General features: G+C 40.7%; 1 protein-coding gene across 1 annotated transcript in view; it reads left to right on the forward strand.

Moving 5' to 3' along the window:
* Positions 1-14,480: 14,480 nt before the first annotated feature.
* The window catches only part of LOC109464154 (C-C chemokine receptor type 5-like), a 6,908-nt gene continuing 3,754 nt past the window's right edge, over positions 14,481-17,634 (forward strand). The window contains exons 1-3 of the mRNA XM_019761092.1: positions 14,481-14,820; positions 16,414-16,544; positions 16,704-17,002. Of these exons, the coding sequence (XP_019616651.1) occupies positions 14,481-14,820; positions 16,414-16,544; positions 16,704-17,002 (770 nt within the window). The remainder of the gene's footprint in view (positions 14,821-16,413; positions 16,545-16,703; positions 17,003-17,634) is intronic.

The raw sequence follows: 17,634 nt of genomic DNA on the forward strand, positions 1-17,634 counted from the left end.
TGAGGTGTGACTGTTACTTGTTACTGTTACCTTTGGAAAAGCAGGGCAAAATGTTGAAGAGTAGGTAACCCTGGCCTGAGTCTAATTATAAGGGGTGTGGTCGGGCGTGTGCGGGGAAGTAAATGAGGTGTGACTGTTACTTGTTACTGTTACTTTTGGAAAAGCAGGGCAAAATGTTGAAGAGTAGGCAACCCTGGCCTGAGTGTAATTATAAGGGGTTGGGCCAAACGTGTGTTACTGCGAATTCTGGAGAAGCAGGGCAACATGTTGAAGAGGCTGTTGTTACTGTTCAGCTTGAGTGAGTGTCGATTATCCTTTAATTCCATCGAGTGCAAAATTAGACTATTACCTTTCTGTGAAGTTGCTGATTCCCAAGGGAGGGGTAAAATGAACCCATGCTGTTGGTTTTATCTGTGGTAATGGACAGTCATGTTATTTTAAAACCCTAATGGACTGATGGGCTATCTATATTGCTATCTTGTAGTTTTGTTACCTTTTTTGTGAAGTTCTGAAATGCCCTGTGTTTTAGCATGTCCAATAGTTTGCCACTACTGAAATATGGTGGCGACCAAGGCAGCTATAATTATTTTAAAGTTCGTTTGAAGAACGTTGAGAGATCTGTTTGTTTGCCGCAGAATTTATAAGGTTTCCAAATTTTGGAAATACGATATAACCTACAACAAAGGTTTTATGTCTTCGATGGCCATTAGTCGTACCAGATCAGGGTGATCAATGTAAACCATTGGTCAAATAAGTTTACATGCTAATGGTTGGATTTTATGTATTATACTTCACAGCAGATAGCAAGAACGAGGTCGATACCGTCTATGAAGATCCAGACAACAATATTCACAAGTATTCCAACAAACATGATATTGACGAGGAGCTACGACAGCCTGGTATCCAGAGAAAAGATCCAACCAATGTCGAGACGAAGAATCCACTTACCCCATGTACTGCTCGCCCTGAAAATGTAAACTTGCTTTACAACAGAATGTACGTGCCTGTTTCTCCACAACAGAATAAAAGCCAAGGTAACGTTAAAGCTATTGTTCAATTCGGTAAGATTTTAATTTTTTGAGTTGGTTTATATGTTATTACTTTTTTGTGAATTTTGAGACCTTCTATTTTGCCTTTTGTGGGTATAGTGAATGGTAAACACTTCCCAGTGGTGCCATCTTATACCTCTGGTATAAGCGACAAATATTATTCCAAAATTTAACATTATCTTAAAGACAGAAGAGTATCTAAATGGAAGTAGAATGGGTTGCGTTTGATGTTTGGAGCATATTTAACACCACGCAGGTTTAAGCAGTTGTTTCCAAATACAAGAGATATGTTTTGTAACTTGTTTCTCTTTATTAGAAATGCCTTACAAAAGAAAACAACAAAAAATGTTTCACATCATACGATCACTCAAACTTATTTCAGCAGTAATTGGTCTGGAGAACAAAAAAAACAAAAATAAACATGTTATGATGCATGAGGTATGGGGTTTCTTTGCAACTAATTATCACATGAACACTTCTTTGCAATTTTGAAATATGAAAATTAAAGTGAGTGGAATTGTTGGAAGGAGGAACAGTTTAGCCTTTACACGTGTATTTTGCTCATAACTTTAGATGGCGGACCATATCATTAGAACAGGTATATACAGGTTATGTTCCTTAGAATTTCATCAATACTTCCATTTCTTTTTTCCAAAAAAAGGTTTAAATGAAGGTCTTTAGTATGTTTACAATATATTTTAGGCTTTATAATGACGACAAAAAAAACTTTTTGAAAATTCAAGATTGATGATCCAAGATGGCGGATATCTTGTATAGTTTTTAGGGAATTACCTATCTAGACGGTTTTGGCCAATAGAATTACATTAATGACGTCATAATGACGTCATATTACGTCATAATGACGGAAAAAATTGTAGATATGATAAATTTTTTTATTAGTACACCATCCTCTGATAATTTGGTGGTCATACGACATACCGTTTGCGAGTTCTAAGGGGGCGTCAAATGAGCCCACCCCCGTCCCACCAAGCCCCCCAAAACCCCGGTCTAGATAGTGTTAAAAGAAACAAATGTGTAACATCATATGTGCTTTATATTACTTATCGTATGTGCTTTACTTACTCATGTGCTTTAGTAGGCCTTGTTTGAACTTCTCACGTGATGACATTGTTTGCAACCCGTGTGGTAGAGAGTTTTATGCTGCAGTGCTGTTTGTTTTTGGTTTGTCTAGTTTGAAGGTGTTCCTAGTAGCATATTTGGTTCTGTAAGTGTGTTGATGTGACACCGGGCACAGTTGATTGTAGAGTATGGTTGGTTGTTTGTAAGACAGGATTTTTTTGAAGGAGCACATGTTATCGATGTAAAATCTCTCCTCCACAGGACAGTTCCTCGTGAATCTGATCCCCGCTTTACTTTTTAGCGTCTGTAGTGCAATAGTGTTTCTTTCAGAAGTAGAAGACCATACGGATGTGCAGTAGTCAATTTGAGCCAATGTAAGTGATTCTATCATGAGTTTCAACAATGACCGGTCCAGGTAAGCTATATTGTTTCTGATTTCTCCCAAGGAGCAGGCCATTTTCTTAATGAGGTACTTCATGTGAAGGTCCCATGTGAGCATATCATCTAGCACTCCTCTAAGAAGTTTCATTTCTGTAACCTGCTGGATCAAACTCCTATCGGCAAACAAGGAAATTACAGGTTTCTTTGAAATTTTTGGTCTGCTCCCTAGCACCATGCATTTGGTTTTATTAGGGTTTAGACACAGCTTGTTCAATTTCACCCAGCCATGTAGTCTACACATCTCCCTCTGTGAAATGGACGTGACAGTCTGGATTGTTGGAGCACATGTGTATGCCGAAGTGTCCTCTGCATACTAGTACATAGCATGAGTGGATTCAGTCACAGCCAGTGGCAGGTCGTTTGTGTAAATTATAAACAATAACGGAACGAGACAGCTCCCTTGCGGAACGCCACAGTGTATCTCCTTGAGAGACGAGTTGGATTCATTAAAGTGCACACATTGCGATCTCCCCGTTAGGTAACTGTCCACCCAGTCTACTGCTGTTTCCGAGAAACCATGGCATGCTAGTTTTTGTAACAGGCAGTTATAGTCCACCCGGTCGAAGGCTGCGGAAAAATCAAAAAAGATAACTCCAATGATGTTCCTCTGGTCGATTTTGCGGTACCAGTCGTCGACTAGTTGCAAAAGTGCAGTACCTGTCGAGTGGTGTTTCCGAAAGCATGCTGGTAGGATGACATCAGATTGTTCTCGTTGAAATAAGTAGATATTTGTGTTCTGACAACATTCTCCATTATTTTGCTAAAGACAGATAGAAGGCTTATTGGCCTGCTGTTTTGGCCACATAGTCGGGTTGTAGTCGACTTGGGGTGAGGCACAACTTTAGCTTTCTTCCATTCCGCCGTATATGTTGAGGTGGTGAGCGATATGTTAATTATGTAGCACAATGGTCTGGCGATTTCTGTGCCACCAGCCGTAACAATTTGTTGTCTATGTTTTCCAGCCCAGTAATTGTCCCATCCGGTAAGGATTCAAGGCACTTGCAGATCTGATCACAGTGTGCCAGTTTGAACTCAAAACTGCAGTCATTTTCCATTATGATTGTGTCTCTTATCAGTTGCAAATGGTCGCCATTTACTTGCAAACCGATTCCAGCCCTATTAGAGAATCAACTTTTTGTGTAAAGAAAGTGTTAAAGTAATCGGTTATGTCCTCTACCTTAGTGAGAATCACTCCATCCTGTTCTATAGCACAGGCAGACCGTTGAGGACCCCTGCCTATCATTTCATTCAGTGCTCTCCACAGGTCCTTTGGGTTGTTCCTGGACTCCGATATCTTAGATCTGAAGTACGCAGCCTTCTTCTTGCTGCTTAGATGAACAACTTTATTCCTTAGCTTCTTGTATATACAAAGGTCAGAAGCGAGCCCTGAAGCAAGAGCTTCTCTTCTGGCTTCGTCCCTGAGTCTCATTTCTTCTCTGAGTTCATTGTTCATCCAGTTCTATCTTTTGAGGCAGCTTAGTTTTCCTTGACAGGTAGATGGTGTTATGATCAGAAAAACCCAGAGGTACCGAACTGGTAGATGTACATTTATCCGTGCAGTTAGTGAAAGCCAGATCAATACAGGTATCAGTTCTGTGGTTGTCCCTATTCACTGGAATTCTGGTAGGCTTTGTCATAGTTTGAATAAAGTTGCATTTTATCGCAGATTGTGCAAGGCGTTCCCTCAGTGGACATTCTAAATTAAACCAGTCGACATTGAAATCCCAAAGTATGAAAACTTCTGTTTTTACATCTGTAGCATTGTCAATTGCATCCAGCATATTGTTGGAATATTGAATTGATGATCCTGGTGGTCGGTAGATGCAACTAATCAGCATCGGCTTTGACCGTGACAGGTGAAACTCTAGCCAAAGCATCTCAACATTTTCCCTCTCCAGATCGTTTCTCTTTTTCCATTTCAACCCGTCGCGGATCAGGATAGCCACACCTCCATCGTGCTGATTGCGGTCCCTCCTACCACTGACCACCCATCCGGACACAACTCATTGTCGTTTATACTAGAGTCCACGGGTGTTTCAGTTAGGGCAACTATGTGGGATTTGTTCAGTTCAATAGTCCTTACAACTCGTGTGCTTTGTTCTTCCAACTGCAAATGTTCAAATATCCGATATGAAGTTCTTTTCTAGGCAAACACAAGTCCGATGGTCCTGGGTTGATGTTTCCGTCACAACACAGTAGAATCAGTACACACATGACTACTTTAACCGAGCAAGTGTCATTATACCATATGAAATGTACTTCTTTGTGTTTACTATAGAGCTTATTCACCACACGTCATCATGACGTCACGACCCCTCATGTCCCGTGCGACGCCATTTTGGGGCTACAGCGCCTACAGCGAGTTTCCAAGCGTTGAAATGGCCGACAAACGTTAGGTAAACTGTCCTTTGTCCTATTACACGAAGAGTTTACCACCACTCATACCTCTCGTTACTGGAACAAAATAAAATCTGTTGGGATTGACCCGTTTTTGTTGAGTTTTGATCAGTCTGATCGAGACGGCGTCTACCGCCAGCGGAGTCCATAATTTGACGCGACTTAGCTTCGTATTTGGTACTGGGCCGAAGTTTTTACACACAACATCGGTTCAAACCCTCTAAGAGTCTGGAAGCGTTGTATCAGAATGTGTAGAGAGTGTTGTGGGACATGCAGTTGCGTGGTGACAAGTACGTTGTAGTCGGGATACGCAAAAGGTCGCTATTTTGGAACAGCCCCGGACTGTGTCTGGATAATAACAAACAAAATGCGGGGCCATCGGCCGCCATCCTCAGTCCGCACTGCCGCGACTGTGGCTGGACAAGGTGAGTGTTACAAGTTGCCAGTGCCCTGTTCTACATGGACATTTACCACAGAGTAAAGGGACAGGTAGCTCCGAGTCCAACATTTTACCGTGTTCATGGCTACCCACGTTTCAATCTACATGTACATGTACAGCCCCGTACGCCGCGCCAGGATTAAACACACCGATTTCTGATCAGCAAAGAAAGACTGAAAAGCCAATCTTGACAACATGAAAAGTGGACACGGAGCCAGAACAACCCCAAGGACAATGTTACTAACAAGAAGAGTGTCCAAAACGTAGATTGTGGCCCAAAATACACAACTATCGCCAAGAGTTTGCATAGCATTGCATAGCGATAGCCCCAAAATGGCGGACGCCAGGGGGAGAGTCACGTGACAATCTGTGGTGAATAAGCCCTATAGGTACTTGTGGGAACAATATACGTAGACAGTAGTGGCCAATAGTCATACAGAGCTTTGGTTGGTTTTCAGAAAGATCCAAGAGCTATTATATACTTCTGATTTACTTGTCTGACCAAGGTCTTCCTGACTAGTGTGAGAAGGATTGCAGACTGATCTAGGCATTGGGAGAATGACTGAAAGACATACGATTTACACTGTATACAGACTAAAAAGTGATTGTATTATACAATCAATCTAATTAATCTAATCTAATTAATTAATCTACATCAATCTAATTAAAATATCACAACTAACAATCACTGGGTCTCAAAATTACAGTACAATGCACAGCAACAAGGTTTTGATTAAACTATAAAATCATTAGCTAATTTACTCCACCAGTCGTACTATACGAGTTAGTTGCATGCACTAACATCCACCTAAATAGGTATTAATGCAAGCAGAGATGCAATAATCGATGCATAAGCCAGCTATACAGCTGGTGACAATTTGATTCAAAGTGGCTATAAAACAGCCACTTACCTAATGATAAAGGTAATAAAACTGGCCAAAGGTAAAGAGAGAGCTGGGTGGCTCGGTCAGTACCTCTCTGCTAAGCTGTGGAGCGATCAGAGCTCAGTAGGATGGCACCCTCACCACATGTGTGCAAGTGGGGAGGAAAAGTCAATATAACTCACTAAAAGTATTACAATATAACTCGCTAAAAGTGTTACAAGAATACCCTCAGGCAAAAACTGCATAGATGGCGGATACTTATGAATTAAAAACACCAGTTCCTTTCTGAGGAAATTTGATGTATGCCGCCATCCAGGTGACCTCTCGTTGTTGTGGTCAGAAATGACATAATGATAGAAAATAAATTATAATGCTGTACTATCAACAGGAACATATTATTTTGGCAATCTAGTTTAATATTGTATTTCAATCACACATTTTTGTGGAATTTGGAAGGTACTAGTAGTTATTGTCCATCTGGCTTCTGACCTTGACCCTAATTTACCCCATGTCGGTCTAGACAACAACGTGCATCACTATATCAATAACCTTCAATTATAGACGATATGCATGTAAAAAATGTGCTCTTATCTCTTTTTTCATCTGATAAAGGTTATTGAAGGCAACCTTCGCTACCACCTAGATAATGTTCACAGCAATCATCAACAAACCTCAGCTAGTATAAAAAAAAACAATCACGGTTATGTATAGCTCTTTATGAGACAATTTGACAGCAGTAATCATGGGAGGATTTGTAATATTGTCTACTTACAGATCGCAACGATGCTGTGGGATGTGCTGGCACTTGCGGGTTTCGCAACGTCACATCTCGACGCACCTGTCTGCCATGGGTCATTGCTGTAATATTAGCAGCCGTCATTGGTACAGGAGTTGGTCTCGTCACATTTTACACGATGACACAGGAGACTCATCCTTTCTCACACAACTGCCCTCCGGTGCGACGTGGTACATCAAGCCGACCAGTACAGACAGATCCCGTCACCTCTGTCGGTTACACACCGGAAAACAACAATGAAACCCTCTCGGTTAGTCCCCTAACTTGCATTTAAAGTGAAGTTTGTGACCACTCAACTTGCATCTTATATTTGAAAGGAAGGTAGAAATTCATTCTCAACTCATTAAGTTCAAGTCAATGTTTCTCTTCTTAATTTTCTTTTTCTACTTCTTTTTATTCTGTCTTCTATGTACGCGATATGTATATAACTGTAACTAGCTAACCATACATACATTCTTACTCCTCAGCCCTATGTGACTATGGCGGAAGATCTAAACAATTCAACAGCTTTGTCTGCATGGAAAACAGCTAATGGCGTGAGGACTAGCGTGTCTTTGACGGATGTGCCACTGGAAACGAGCACGCTTCCGGAAGCAGGAACAGCGGATATATTCACGCCAGCAACTACAGCTAAAGTAAGAAAATGTCTTTAAATGCCCCAACCTGTAACGAATCACAATTTACATTATATTATGATATAATACTACAGTGTTTTCATTTTTTTGGAAAAGATGGTTCCTTACATAATGTTCGTTTTTGGGAACACAGCACTTGCTCGTGCTGCCAGTGACTACTCGAACGACCAGTCATGATCGTACAACAACCACACTGCCCGAGGTGACAACCACACCGCCCGAGGTGACAACCACACCGCCCGAGGTGACAACCACACTGCCCGAGGTGACAACCACACTGTCCGGGGTGACAACCACACTGCCCGAGGTGACAACCACACTGCCCGAGGAGACAATCACACTGCCCGAGGTGACAACCACACTGCCCGAGGTGACAACCAAACTGCCCGAGGAGACAACCACACTGCCCGAGGTAACAACACCACCCGAGGTGACAACCACACTGCCCGTGGTGACAACCATACAGTCCGAGGTGACAACCACACTGCCAGAGCCACAAACTTCAACGACTCAAGAAGGTACGGCACTTTTGACCTGACAGCTCCGTATAATGGTCTCTATATTGACCCACCCTAATGACGTTGTATTGAGTAGGTTTATCCCATAACCTAAGACTGTATTTCCAAATGGATGCTGACATAGAAGGAAAACATTAGAATAGTTACCTTTTGGTGTCTGTTTGACGCTAATACGTCCATAATCAAACCTGACCTTCATTGTAGCAACACCTACCCACTTACCAAATATCTTGTGGATCCATTTACAATTTCTCGAATTATGCTGTCCACCAACAAACCTACCTACAAACAAACATAACCTTTGGCGAAAGTAATGCTTTATCTTTCATTCTCCACACAGGAAAGCGTTACTATAGCCTGGGATGCTGGAAGGATGGTTCGTTCGATAACCGTGCCATTCCGACACTCGAGAGGACAGATTCACGCTTTGGAGACATGTACAACTACCAAACACGGAGTGACGCCGTAGAGAAGTGCTACCAGGTAGCAAAATCTCGATCCTTTACGGTATTTGCTGTACAACATGGCGGGCAGTGTTTGGGATCTGCCGACGGGCACAACACCTACTATAAGTTCGGCCGTTCCTTCGTTTGTAGAGCGGACGGCAAAGGCGGGACTTGGGCAAGTGAAGTCTACCGGATTACAACTCAGACAGGTATGTAATATTTAATGTCAACGTTTTAGTAACACATCTGTACGTAATGCAATGTAATGTTTACTATACCGTGCGTTTCAACCCACTATATGTATCGTACAGGTCTCTAAAGCAAGCCATCCTCTCGGGGTCTGCATTGTGTTATTCATACAGGAGTAAAGAATCATTGCAGTATTTAAGGTCACCCAAGGATACGACAGTATCTTCGCTACATGTTACTTGTCCACAAAAAATAATAGCGGACATGTACTGTCCTGGAAACTGTTTGTATCTATAGGAAAGAGTTGTTTTTTTTTATCTGTTGCGAGTCACTTAGCCAGAATGGCCTTGGTGTAAATGGCCGTAGGTGTCCCCGAAATGGAACGCGGGTTCGATTCGAATTGCCCAGATCGAACGCGATCGAACACAGTTTTGATTCTATGAAATGTGGGAACTTTGCAGCCAAGATTTTACCAACGTGTTTTGGGGAAAGAGGGTGCTTTGGAAGATTCTTTGAACCCTGGCAACATATGACAGAGCAAAGCGATTTTGTAAAGGAAACTGTACGTTGTATTGCTGTAAAAATGTTGGTTTACAATACTGGGCTTACAGTTTCCTATTCTTTACTTATTCAGTTGCCCTGAACATGCGAAATGGCGGCTGCCAGGATGGCTACAGACGGCTTGGGTCCACTTGCATCCGCCTCGCTCCCGCTCAAAAGTCTTTTTGGGACGCATCGCAGGCCTGCGTGGCGGAAGGGGCGACTCTGGCCATGCCTAAAACAAAAGAGTTTGACCTCGCTCTCAGACGCCTGGTCAAAATGTCTGGAGGGAACTCCGTTCACTGGATCGGTATGAGGGAGACGTGTACTAGCTGCCTCGGAAGAAGCGAATATCATTGGGTGGACGGGTTACCCTTGGGAAAGTACCAGGTAAGTGTTCTGTTGATTTTGTAGACAAGAACAATGGTTGATTACTGGTCATACTGTATATATAATTGTTATTACCTTCATCCAGAGGGTTATGTGTTAGGTTCATGTACTTTATGTTTGTGGGTTGCCAGTTTTTAACTTGCGTAGGATGTATCCCTATATGGTATTTAGTAGGTACGTTTGGCTTGAACAATAAAAATCAAGGTCAATCACTGGTGATCTAGCAACTGAGTACGATTAAGTGCACATGGGTATGCTATGGTCGTGATTTTTAAGGGATATAGGTCTTACGTAGTAACTAATTTGTACCAAAAGTATATCATTATGTAGCATTTGTGTCCATGTGTGTGTTTTACTGGTCAAGCACGATGATTCTAGAACCTATGGATTGTCCTTGCGGAAACATCATTTAATTTGATCCCCCTCCACGTCTTCTTGTGGCACTGCAGTGGAATTTAATGTCTGCCAAAATTCTTTCTGTTTAAAACACTACTTTTCTTTAGTAAGCTAGATATTGTAATATTATCGTACAATGAATTGTGCCTTACTTTGATCCTTTCCTTTAGGGATGGCATCCAGGCGAGCCACGCAACATTAAAGAGTCCTGGAATTCACTGTGTGTTCAGTACTGGTACTCAGGACAGACCCCTGATCCCATGTGGGACGACGCTGGATGCACCGAACAAAAGCCTTACATCTGCCAATTAGCTCCTGCCTATTTAGAGAAATATTAAAGAAACTGATGGCATCAACAGTTAATATAATTATATTTACCAAAGGAAACATATTGTTGTTGCTACGTTTCTTCTCCTTCTTCTTCTGTTCCAAAGACTGACCTCTGACCTGACCAATGACCTGATTTGTTGACGTCTCTCACCATGGTAAATGGTGTTGGGTTACATAATGTTGTAATTTTATAGTAGAAGGGATTTATATTCCTGCCTGACCATATATATGAATGTCTTTGAGTAAGAATTAACAGCACAGACCATACATTTGTATGTGAAGGTAGACATTATGCATTTGAAAATGTTACCTTTTTGGTTGTCTTTTTTTTTTATTTCAACACAGCAAGACCTTTTTGTACCAAGCCTCTCAAGTGCATATGTATTGCTACACCATCATGCGATCAATGGGGAATGGAATAGCTAAAAAATACCTTAACTGATGCTGAATCTCTTCAACAAAAATACCTTATATCTCATATATATGGATACAATGATAGCAACAAATAGTTCTATTTCAAAAAAATGTCATAATGGCGGCTACATTGTTTTTATTTACTTTTTAGGATTTACAAAATAATATTAAATAATTTAAGTATTTTAAATATAAGTACAAATCTGACTCATAGCTTTAAAAACGTATGTCAGAATGCATGAATACAAAATGTAATATCTGCTGTACCTTTTATTACATGTCTTCATGATATTAACAATTCGCCTAATATGGAGATATGTTTCCCCTTACATGAATTCTACTTTCTAACAAACAAGACATTTATTATTCAATTTATTACATCATTTTTTAATAATAAATCGAATTTCGAACTTGTTTTACATTTCAGGCCAATTATAGCAAAATCTATTGTTCTAGCCAACATCTTTTCAAAAACAGGTTTAGAAAGCAATATTATACATGTATGTTTCTCTTGATTGCTGTTGCTGGTGTATTTTATCGTGTTTATCCATGCCCGGGCAAGATTAAGATTGTAAACTGCATTTCATAAAGATCTAAGATTGGTCATCATCAGTAGATCAACATCATCATAATATAGAAAGTGCAATTTTTTTTTTTAAATTTTACGTGTTTATATATAAATACACGCTTAGCTGTTGCTGTTGAGTATTGTTGTGAAGGCTTTTTGTGTTTGAATTTCTTCCCAATCTTTTTTTTTAGTAACGACGGAGTAAAGCTAGTCCAGCTTTGGTGGCGGTTTCAGCAGGCCGGACGTTCCTGGTAAGGTCACAAGTCGCGGTCTTTTTTGTTCTTTCATTATCCGATGGACATCGTCACACCGATCATACAAAGTAGTCCAAATCTCATCTTTTTTACCGCCTGCTTCATCCTCTTCGTCTCCTGGTGCGGCCGAAAAGAAATCCGAACGATCGGTGATTTTGGTTGTCGCAGACTCGAATTCGCTCTCCGAGTCACTGGACATACTTTGACTCGTAGTTTGCGTGACGTCGAGCTGGCCTAAGAACAGACAACATTCTTCTTCTACCATTGAGCAGAATTTCTCCTTAAGAGCCCTCGCCTTGTCGCATGCCTGTCTTCGTATGGTGTCGATGTCAATGTCGTCTGGTTGTTTCGTATGCTTCTTCAAAAGCTGTCTGTTCTCCCTCTTAAAGGCCACGAAATCCCGTCTAAGGACGTCGAACTCTTCTTCCAGAAATCTACACCAATACCGAACGACACAAAACCGTAATTTAGTTTTAAACAAATTATGCATACATGCATACGTAAACACTAACAAACAAACACGCAAAAGGATAGGCACATGCATAGTAGTCACATACACAAAAGCAATACAAACATATATTTCTTCTACTTGCATTTTGCCAGTGCTTGCTGTTTTGTATGGCAATCTAAGCTCTTACATTTTCCACAATAATGTTCTTTTAGACGCGCATTGTGCTTGAACTTACTTTGTGCTTTTAACAAAGAAATGTACAAAGGTCAAGTAAACGTTTAAACAATGCCTCAAAAACTCTGGTAATCTTATACTCGCCTTTCGCCCTAGGATTTTGCAACGTCATGTTTGTTCGGATACGTAATTTACACCCATACCATGTGGTATCGTGGTAATATAACTGACATTAGTTCCGTAAATGTGACTTCTTAATGTTTTTTCCATCTTAAATTTTGTAGGGCTATGTTTTAACTTGATGTCATAAGTATTTTATATATTTAACGGCGTCAAGGCATGTTAAAGTGTTGATGTAAGAAGGAACAATACATGATTCGATCAGGTTACCAAGAGAGTGTTTACTATAATAGGATCCTGCAAAATGTACAATGATCAAGAAATCAGCGTAGTCTCAAAGTTTATATACTTACCCATAACCTGTACACACTTCGGGATTACAGGGAATCTGCAGTTCCTCTCCGAGTTCCGGGTTGACCTTCTTTAAATGCTCACGAAAATGGTGGAAAGCCCCCAGGCCCTTCGCCTCAACTACGTCAAGCAAAGCTCTGACCCGGTCCTGTGGAGTTTTCTCCGCTGCAATGTTGTCGTATTCTTCCTTAACTATCTCACCATGCTGTAGTAGGATGTCTAGGAAAGGTTTGACGTATAGAATCTTTTCCACAAGTTTATGCCTGTTTGACTTTAGCAGGTCTATTTCAGACGCCATATTGGAAGCTGGTTCTTCAAGGTTAAAAGGGTTGACGCCAAGGGAATCCAAACTGAGGTCAGGGGTCAGGATGATCGTATGACATTTTCTTTGTTTGACGTAAACAATAGTCGCATGTATTGTGTAGCAAAAGCTTATTATGTTTAGCGCTTGTGTCACTGGCCACTTCGGTGTTTGTGACTGGTGATATGTGTGGGCCATTTTGTATTTGAGTCTCAGCATGAAGGTCTGTGTGTGTGTATTTTTGGGTGTTAGTGTTAGCTGCTTTCTTTTATGTCTAAAATACTCTGTTTATAACCATTATATTCGTATGATGCATATGCGTTGTGACAATGACCTTGTGTTTTTTGTTATCGTCAACATATCTGTAAAAGACGGGGAAATTATAAATACGTTGCTATTAAATTTTTTTTCGACTTAAAACTATGGTTCGGAAGATTGCATCTAGGTAGCCTGGTAGAGGCTAGTTCCAATCGTCACCTAAGCTGTGGAATGCTAGAAAGATCTGGGCTCTAGCCCGTAGTAAGGTGGATTGAATGAATGAATGGTAGTTGCCTTCGTTTATTAGACCAGGAAAATCTATTGCTGCACAATGAACGCAATTGCACTGAAACGAGACTAACACGTATGACGGAGTCAAATTTGTCATTGAATTTTAAGTAAAATTTCTTTTAACATCAGTCCACAATGTAAGGCGTTATTAGAGCCTCGTTTTTAAGTTTAGTTTTACGCAAGTGCAAAAATCCTAGTGCACTCAAACAGACTGAAGGCCAAAACCTGAGTCGAAAAATGTAACTTTTCATCCTCGAATATGAAGAAAGAACATGCCCGTTTCGTTTACTGAATGGTGTAAACAATTAAACTTCAATAATACCATTAGGTGGCAACAAGACTATATCAAAAACCGTATCGGACTGGTCAGGCAGTATCCAGATCTATTTCATGCCAAGAAAATCATCTCAAAAAGCAGGAAGCCCATTAAAAGAAGATGAGAAGACGAAGAGGCAAAGACAAAGAAACATTTCTTTCATTCAAAGAAGCTGCCCTGTTATTAAATATAATGAGCTGCAGTGTAGCGAGAATCTATTCATTCATATTCTGTCGCTCCTCATGAATCCTAGCAACGGAGCTGACGTCATTAAATCACATTTTCAACCGTTGCGCCTGATCAGCTCTGCTCTTCATAATCGCTCAGTTCGAATTCCCTTTCCAGCTCAAGCATTTCTTTCGACGTGCTGGCACACCATTCGTCGTATTTCTTGGTCGTACTGAAAAACAATTTAATCCATCATAATCTACAGCAATAACAAACGCAGTAATATGAATTTCTCAAACGAATCCTTTGTGACTAACGCATCCACCCCGACGCCCTCACCGGAGTCCCTCCCTGCCGAGCCGGCCTTCATCGTCACCGTAGCCGTTCTGGCCATCGTCGGGAACATTCTCGTCATCGCAGTTACCACCAGACGACAGACGTTCCCCTCTTCAAGTCGACTTTTCATCTCCTCTATGGCCTTTTCGGACCTGTTGGACGGCTTAACCTTCCCGTTCATGGTAGCTCCAGCCGCGGCCGGAGAGTGGAATTACTCCGGCACAGTCCTCCGGACCACCGCGGTCATCGGGGTTTCCTCCGCGCTGATAACGTACTCTGCACTAGCAGGTAACATATTCTTTTTTACGTGTAAAAAATGTTTCTTCTAATAAAAAAGAGAAACGTTCTAAAATTTGTGCTGTAACAAAGGTTTTACCTTAAACTTTAAGTCATGTAACTAACAACACGATTGCGTGTGTAAGGTGTCTATCAGCTTGGAGACTGGATACACGGGTTCTATATAGTATTTATACTAACAACACAGATGAACTTAATAAATAAATATCACGGGTTGTTTTACTATAACTGTAACTAATGTTGTTAAGCTCACTCATCATTCAATCATTCATAACCAACTAAAAAAATTATCAACAAGTAAAATCTGAGATTTTATACCTCCGGGCTTTTTATTGTATATTCTTATATGTTGTTTGATATGAATAGTTGATGGTGTCAAATTTTATGTGTTAGATTTCCAGGTTGTGTTAACACATTTTCATCTGTAGCTTATAACATGTACCCAAGAACTTATGAAATTCTATTTAATCTGCCGCAAGGAATTCGTAATGAAACTCAGAATGACAACCAGAACCGTTAAATCAGACGTTAAAAATAACCGGTAATCAGTGTTACGACATACATTCCTGAGGAAGCAAAACGCGGGCACATGGTGCGTATCCACAAATATTTTGATCGAAAATATAGTGACTGGGGTCCGAAATGTCACATACAGAAGCTTTCTGCTTATAGGACGTCAAATAGTACAAGTAGTACAAGGGTTTACAGGAAGCTGTAGTAATATACCCAAAAGGGCGCATAATACTCATTTCCATACGTGTGACTCGCTACCTTTGATTTGATTTGATTTGATTTATTAGGCTGACAACACATATGTATGCAGCCAGGACTGCCCAACTAGCCGGAGGCTATTATAAAGGGCTAACCTTTACCAGAAACCCGTATTAACACTTCCGGGTTCGATCCAACTAAAAAAAACACCATAAAGAATTATACATTTTCACCAAAGGTTCTTTTAATTGTGCATATTTTCACTGGATCTGGCTATGCAGCCCTTGAAAGCAGCATTTTGGCGCATATTTTTAAACAAAGAATGTATCGAGACCGGACACCCCTCTGTGCGAAAGGTCATACAAGTGGACGAGACCGATAATACCTTCAACACACCAAAGGTCAACGGTCGCGGCCATTTTCAGGGTCAAAGGGGTGCAAGAGGGTCCACAAAAGTCTTAATTCTTACGCTCGAAAACACAACCATATACAATAAAAGCTAAAAAAACGTGCATAATCTACAGCCCAATAGCAAAACATATACCGAGTCCTAAAACAATCCGTTAGCCGCAACGCGAAAAACAGCTAAGAACAAAAAAAAAAAAAATTAAAACGGTCTAATACCCTTTCGCGGAAAAATATCTCCTCCCCCGGAGGTAAATATCACTTTGAACGTCCTGTACATCGTACAAATATGGTTAAAATGATGCATTTCCTTATATACATGTAATAATCCCCCAGCGGTTCGTTATCTCTATGTTTGTCATTTTAAGAGTGCATTTTGACTTAGAAAAATTGGTACTTTTAAATTACACACCATAGAATGTCTTTTGATTGCGCTACAAGTGATAAAATAAGATTTTTTTTCTATAGGTCTGAACCTTGACCGATACTATGCCCTGATGAACGGCGGAGAGGGAATGCCTAGCAAGAAAGCCTGCATCTTCCTGATCTCAGACTGGGTTGGGATATTCGCTTTTAATATTTTTTCTGTAGTCTATGGGGTTCCCGTATATTACGATCGAGTCATAGCGGTGACGATATATGATCTCAAGGCCTATATATGGTTTACCGCGGTGACAGTTGCCATAGGGTGCAGTGGGTGTATAGTGACAATGTATTGCGTTGTCTGGATATTAAAAGCAGTGTGTTCTCCACCAGAGTTGCCTGCTGCAGCACATAATTACATTAACGTACAGAACCCTAACCCTCAGCAGCCGCCAGTAGCCCCAAACCACTTTAATGATAACTCTTACGCTAAGGTTGTGTTGATCTTAACTCTAGTACAAACAACCTTGCCCCTTCCGACCTTGGGTGTTTTAATCGCCAGTTGGCTGGGGCATGTTCTGCCAACCGCCCTGTTTTGGTCCAGCTGGATAGCGTTGTCTAACACATTTCTGGACCTTGTCGTGTACAATGTGTGCCAACAATCCTTCCGTAAAGTCGTAGTTGAGATGGCGAGGTCCGTTGCCTCTTGCTTGTACAACGCGTGCTGTAGCAGAAACCGTGTGGGCCCACAGCAGGATATAGCAATGAACGATCTGTAGAATAATGTAACGCCATTTAGACTGAGGGGAAGGGGCTTCTGAGGTTGTGCCAAATTAATGTTAATTATCAAGGTATTGTTACTGTTTACATACATATTAGTTCATTATCCTTTGAAATTAGAATTTTAGGAGTTACAGAAGGCCGGTCGTAATTGGGAAGTTGCTTACTTAACTTACTTAATATGCTAGCGCAGACAGAGTCCAGAACATCTGTATACAAACATCCACACTCCCACATTGTATTTAAAAACGCACTCACAGTCAAAGAAAATAGATTTTTTTTAGATTTATGGTCAGATATTTTGCTATTGTAAAGCAATTGTCATTAACGCTGTTGTTGTATGTGCTGTGTTTAAATTTCTTTTAGTTTATCCTAAATGCAATTGGTTGCATTTTATTTATGATGACTTCAGGACGATTAGAAGACACATGTTTAAATGATAGAGTTTCCAATTAAATGTAACCGTAATTGTACCTAAGCATGAATTATATATTCCAAGTTAAACACACACACCACACACACACACACACACACACACACACACAC

Source organism: Branchiostoma belcheri, unplaced genomic scaffold (assembly GCF_001625305.1).
Source record: "Branchiostoma belcheri isolate BF01 breed outbred unplaced genomic scaffold, Haploidv18h27 scaffold133, whole genome shotgun sequence".
In the NCBI taxonomy this organism is placed as follows: Eukaryota; Metazoa; Chordata; class Leptocardii; order Amphioxiformes; family Branchiostomatidae; genus Branchiostoma; species Branchiostoma belcheri.